General features: G+C 39.9%; 1 protein-coding gene across 1 annotated transcript in view; it reads right to left on the bottom strand.

The window, feature by feature from the left end:
* Window positions 1-204: 204 nt before the first annotated feature.
* The window catches only part of LOC130917735 (collagen alpha-1(XXVI) chain), a 54,856-nt gene continuing 49,060 nt past the window's right edge, over window positions 205-6,000 (bottom strand). The window contains exon 15 of the mRNA XM_057839396.1: window positions 205-332. Within this exon, the coding sequence (XP_057695379.1) occupies window positions 205-332 (128 nt within the window). The remainder of the gene's footprint in view (window positions 333-6,000) is intronic.

Genomic DNA, 6,000 nt, shown 5'->3' with positions numbered 1-6,000 from the left:
ACTTTATGGGTTTATATTTCACTGTCTGACACCATGTAAGCACTGCTACTACGCTTATGTAGACTGAAACACTGCTTAGGCCGTGCCAAAAACGAACTATGAAGTATCATATCGAACTCACTCGGATGCTTACGGCGATAAAAAGGCAATAAAAGTGGGAGAGAAAAATGAAACATCTCGCCGAAAATATATACTGCGACTGCCTTAAACGGGGACTGGTTTTTGTATCCCCGCCGGTGTGGGTTTTGGAGAAAGTTGGCGGCGTTTGGTTTTTCGCAGGGTCAGGGACAGGGGGTCCATATAGACGTCATAACCGGATCCTTCGGGAATTCCTGTGTCGGGACAAGATAAAGTCTGTTATTTTGGAGTATAGAAAAAATATTTGGATCGCAACTATTCAATTGCAAAGTCCTTACAATCAATTATGAATTCATCTGATTTTTTTTTTTTTTTTTAATGCTAGTGATTGTTGATGTGTCAGTTTGGTGGTTCAACCTCTTATTCACAATTGTATTTGGGCCGTTCCAGAATTGGAGGACATTCTTCCGAGAATTCAAATTTTGATTAATCCACATACTGTATTTTTCGGACTATAAGTCGCAGTTTTTTTCATAGTTTGGCTGGGGGTGTGACTTATACTTTGGAGCGACCTATGTGTGAAATTATTAACATATTATTATATCATTTCACATGTTATTTTGGTGTTTTGGAGTGATACTGATGGTTTGGTAAGCTTGTTAGCATGTTCTTCATGCTATAGTTATCTGAATAACTCTTAATCACTATGTTATGTTAACATAACGGCCATGTTCGCATTTCGTTGTTCATGCATCATGTAACATTATCAAACTGTACTCTTATTAAGCATGTTGTTCTCTATTGTATTTTTATTTTAAATTGCCTTTCAAAATGGCATATCTATTCTATGTGTTGGATTTTATCAAGTTAATTTCCCCCAAAAATGCGACTTATACTCCGGTGCGACTTATATATGTTTTTTCCTCTTCGTTGGGCATTTTATGGCTGGTGTGACTTAGGCTACGTTCACACTACAGGTCTTAATGCAGGGGTCCCCAACCTATTCCACTAAGGCACACTGTGGGTGCAGGATTTCATTCTTACCAAACAAGATGACAACACTTTTTCCCCAATCTGGTGTTTTACAAGTGCAATCAGTTGATTGCAGTCAGGTGTGGCTTGTTTTAGCAGAAGCCTCATTGGTTCAACTGTCTCTGCTGGATCGGCTGGAACAAAAACCAGGACCCACAGTGTGCCTTGAGGACTGGGTTGAAAACCCCTGTCTTAATGCACGAATCCGATTTTTTCGTGTTTTTCCGACTCGAGTGAGGCATTAACTTGACGGTCTGAACGTGACAAGTCGCATAGAACTGGACCATTTCAAATCCGATCCGGGTCACTTTCGTATGTGGTTCAAATCCGATCTGGGCCACATTTTTCCAGACTGTCGCAGCGGTCTGTACTGTCCAGTCTCCGGAATCGGAATTCATGCGCTAATTACGTCAGCAAACAGCAAGAGGCACGAAGGACGGCAGCGATGCAGGCATTAGCGCCTAGCTTGAACTCTGCTTTTAAGCACGAAGCGGGCTTGACCACAGTCATAAAAAAAACATAAAATGAAGAAAAGGAAAACCCTGTCAATTTTCGAATCTAATTCTGTGCGCCGAATGAGCAATATTTCATTATTGCGCACATGGCCGAGTCGGGGCAAACTGACGCACCCACGTCATTTCACGCACACACGTCAAGGCTTATGTGTGTGCGTGTATGCGTTCTATCAGTCCATATAAATTTTGCAAATAAAACTAAACGTGGATTATTAATGTCTGTTATTTGTGTCCTCTTTTTAACGAGCAAAATATGATAATCCCTGGAATGACGGATGACAGCCAACATGTGTGGTCATTTGTTTTGATGCTTCTGCACATGCGGGTCGTCTTGCTCAGCGCGTGTCGGACTGCGAATTAGTGCGCATGCGTAATACTTGAATGGTCTCAATGGACAAAGGCAGTCTGAACGGGCATGCCAAAAAAACAGATATGACAAAAAATCGGATTTGTGCATTAAGACCTGTAGTATGAACGTAGCCTTACACTCGGGTGTGACTTATAGTCAGGGTGAAAGTGGGCCGGAACGCACCGGATCGGCGTTCCGCCAAGAAATACTATGGCGGAACGCCGTTCCGGCATACGGTGCTTTGACCCGTAAATATGACGGCAACTGTCAAAACCCAATGTTTAAAAAAAAAAAAAAAAAAAACTGCCACGCTGCCACACACGCATCTCCAATAAGAACAATCTACTAATGTCAGATTTACCGGTACATACACAACTGTTAACAAAACAAGCCTAATAAAGAGCTTGCTTAGCGTCATCCGTTTTCACTGATTTTTATTATTCATTTATTCTACGTAGTTCTCCCCAGCGTCTCTCTCTATCTGACAAGTCGCATTGCCTGTAGCCCTTTTCAGACATATTACCAGGGAATTTCCCGTATAAGGTAACGCAGGATTTACTCTCGTCATTGCTTTCGTGCATGAAAAGATTCCGAAAATGAAGCCGGTTGGACGCTTTCACAGACTTGACCTGTGTTGCCCACTGGCACTCTCTGTGCGTGGAAGGCTGCTGGGCAATTTTATAAACTGGACATTACGTCATTTTTGGTCAGCATTGTCACAATGTTGGTCAAATCCTGTCGTGTTTTGTTCCGGAGGGAGCGTTCCCCGATGTGTAACTGCAACCAATTTAAGGTCATCAAGAGGTAAGATCGGGCCTAAAAAAATCCAGCCCGACCCGACCCGGGTCCGCTGGTAGTAATGCCCGAACCGGCCGAGCCCGATCAATTAACTTGATTTGCAGGCCCGAAAAAAACCAAAAATGTTATGTTTTATTTGTAGGCCCAAGCCCGAGAAACCCCCCCTCAAAATTCTATGTATTATTTGTGAGGAGGAGAGGGAAGGGATGCTCCAGTCAGACCTGGACAGATCACTGCTTGCTGCTTGGAAAAACGGACTGGTTGCGTTTTGCGTGATCACATTTGGTGACAATGCCTGCGCATTAAAGCCTGTCTTTTGTAACGAATTCTCAGTTGGCAGAAAAAAAAGGCAACTTTTCTTAATGTTTAAATAGTCTACATGTTTTTATGATCATTTTAAATGCATTTGCACAACGAAATAACGCTGGAAAAGTTTGTAAAATGTAAATAAACAGATGCGGTTTTGCATCGCAGAGGAGAAAGAGTAAAAAGAGGGCGCATGGCACGCTCTGGCTCCGCAATGACCATACAGCGCCTTGTCTTTTTTATCCAAATTATTTATTTGATAAGTATTCCTTTGTTTAACATCCATACATCGTTTTGATATACGTATATAAGTATTTATTTATTTTAAAAGATTTAGTGAGAACCCCGACCCGAACGTAATGATTGACATTTTAATTTCGTTATGTTTTCAGTTTAATTTAGCCATTTCCAGCTTGCCATGTTTATAGCTCTGCTTTCACACACACCAGGAGAAAACCAACGCAGGCATGGTGAGAACATGCAAACTCCACACTGGAAGGCCGGAGCCCGGGATTGAACCCTTGGTATCAGAACTGTGAGGGGAACGTGCTAACCACTGTGAAACCTGTTGTGTTTTATTGTGTGTTATATTTATAACTGTGCCAAAAGTTCTTGCATTTTGGTGGTTTTAGGAGGTTCAAGCCCCCCCCCCCCCCCCCCCCCACACACACACACAAAAGGGCTCTGTGGCAAACTTTATGTTAGGGAGTTCCGGCAAGAAATTCTAGCCACTTTCACCCCTGCTTATAGTCCAAAAAATACGGTACAAAATACTAATACAGGGCACTAATTTGAACTCATCAGCTGCAATTGACGACACTAGACCTCCTAGGAGGGGCGAAAGAACGTTCGTTCCATCACTGTCAATGGTACTGAGGAGATGAGCATTCACAGCCAGTCTTCCCTGTTTGAAGAATCGGATGTCTTTTGCCATCAATGGCATGCAATCAGTTGAAATACTATGGAAAGAAAATACTTTAGAGTGTTACTTGGGACAGTAACCAGAGTATTTGTTTGTATTCTTCTTTAATTCTATTAATCTTGCGTTATAAACATTATGTCAATTTGTAATTTAATAAAAACAATGTAAAAAAAACAAAAAAAACAATATATATATATACTAGAGCTGTCCCGACTAGTCGACATAGTCGACGTCATCGATGACGTAAATCCGTCGACGAGCACAACATCCCGTCGACGGTTAATGAAGGGTTATAAAAAATATATGTGTGGAAAGTTCAGAATGTCGGACGCTCTGTATGCAAGCGGGGAAAGCGGCACAAAGCTAAAAAAGCGCACCAGAATGTCCAAAACATTGACTTATTTCAAAGAAACAAAGGAGGGTACACTCTTGTGTCCTATCTCTTCAATGCCATGCTTGGCTGCACGTCGGCCGTGAATAAACACCGAAAGCACTTTCACACAGTTTGTAAGTCCATCTAACTAACTAACTAACTAACTAACTAACTAACTAACTAACTAACTAACTAACTAACTAACTAACTAACTAACTAACTAACTAACTAACTAACTAACTAACTAACTAACTAACTAACTAACTAACTAACTAACTAACTAACTAACTAACTAACTAACTAACGACATGTTTTATTGAAGTTCCTAACCCTGTCGCGATATGCAATGAGTCCATTTATCGCACGGCAAATAAAAATGAGGGCGGTAATTTTCACGGCTGCGTTTTATCGCTGCGCGCGTGCGTGCATGCTTACATTGGTGCATGCGTGCTGATGGCATATGAGACTCCAGTTCCTTACTCTTATCATCACGCTGTAGAATTAAAGTTCAGACATACAAAATAAGAAAACACATCTATATTAAACAATAACGTTAGCACTGCTAGACTGAGGTGAAAATGGGGAAAAAAGGCAACCTACTTTAGCCTGCTATAAAACATTGGCAGTCGTCTCGTGAAAGCAAACTTACGGTTAAAAGGTGACACTTCAAACATGAAAAATCGCTGGTTAACAGCATTTGCAAATGAAAAAATAAGAAAAAAATCAATTACTGACACTACATGCAATGACAAAAAGTGCTTTTTTTGCAGAGTGTAAAGTTAGCCGTTTAGCAAACGTACTTCCGGTGAACATTTCAAAATAAAAGCATGTCATGTTCATCATATAAGTAACGATTTCTGGAGTTGATCCCACATACTTCAGAATTCAGATTCTACTCTAAGAATACCTTTAAAATGACACCCTTCATGGAAAAATCTGATGGGAAATGAATAATTATTATAATTATTATAATACTATTATATATAGTACTATACTATAAAACTAATGCTAGGTGTTTTTTTATGAATTGTTTTGAATCATGTTGGAAAGGCGAAGTCAATGTTCTGAATCTGTTTACATTCCATTCTTTTGCACTAGTTAATTCTATCAGCATTTGAACTCATTGTTTATTTGTGATTTATTATTGTTATTTACGTGTTTATTTGTACTTTAATAAATAATTTGAGTGTTCCAAAATGTTTTGGTAAATTGATAAGCGTCAACAAAAATTTCATTGCTAAATTAGAAAAATTAATATAACTTTTTTAATTATTAGATTAGTCGACAAATCATAAAAATAGTCGGCTGACTAATCGGGAGAAAATTAGTCGTTTGGGACAGTCCTAATATATACTATATACATATGGCGGAAAACACAGACAAGACTGAAAAAGCAGAGTCTTGTTGACATCCTCGAGCGGTGACGTCACATGGGCTCCCTGCCTTTTTTCCACAGTGTCTTTAACTACGTAAGGTAGTGATTGAAATACTCCAAAAGGTGTCAATGGCGAGTTTGAAATTACTTAGAAATCAAGCCAATGAGTGTGTTAATTAGTGTGATAATTAGGTGCTATTACAGCAATGACACAAACGGTTAGCATGCGTTCGCTAGCATTAGCACATCGTT

The sequence above is a fragment of the Corythoichthys intestinalis genome, chromosome 6, assembly GCF_030265065.1.
Source record: "Corythoichthys intestinalis isolate RoL2023-P3 chromosome 6, ASM3026506v1, whole genome shotgun sequence".
Classification (NCBI taxonomy): domain Eukaryota; kingdom Metazoa; phylum Chordata; class Actinopteri; order Syngnathiformes; family Syngnathidae; genus Corythoichthys; species Corythoichthys intestinalis.
Note: the sequence above shows the minus strand (reverse complement) of the source record. Positions and strands in the feature narration are given on the sequence as shown.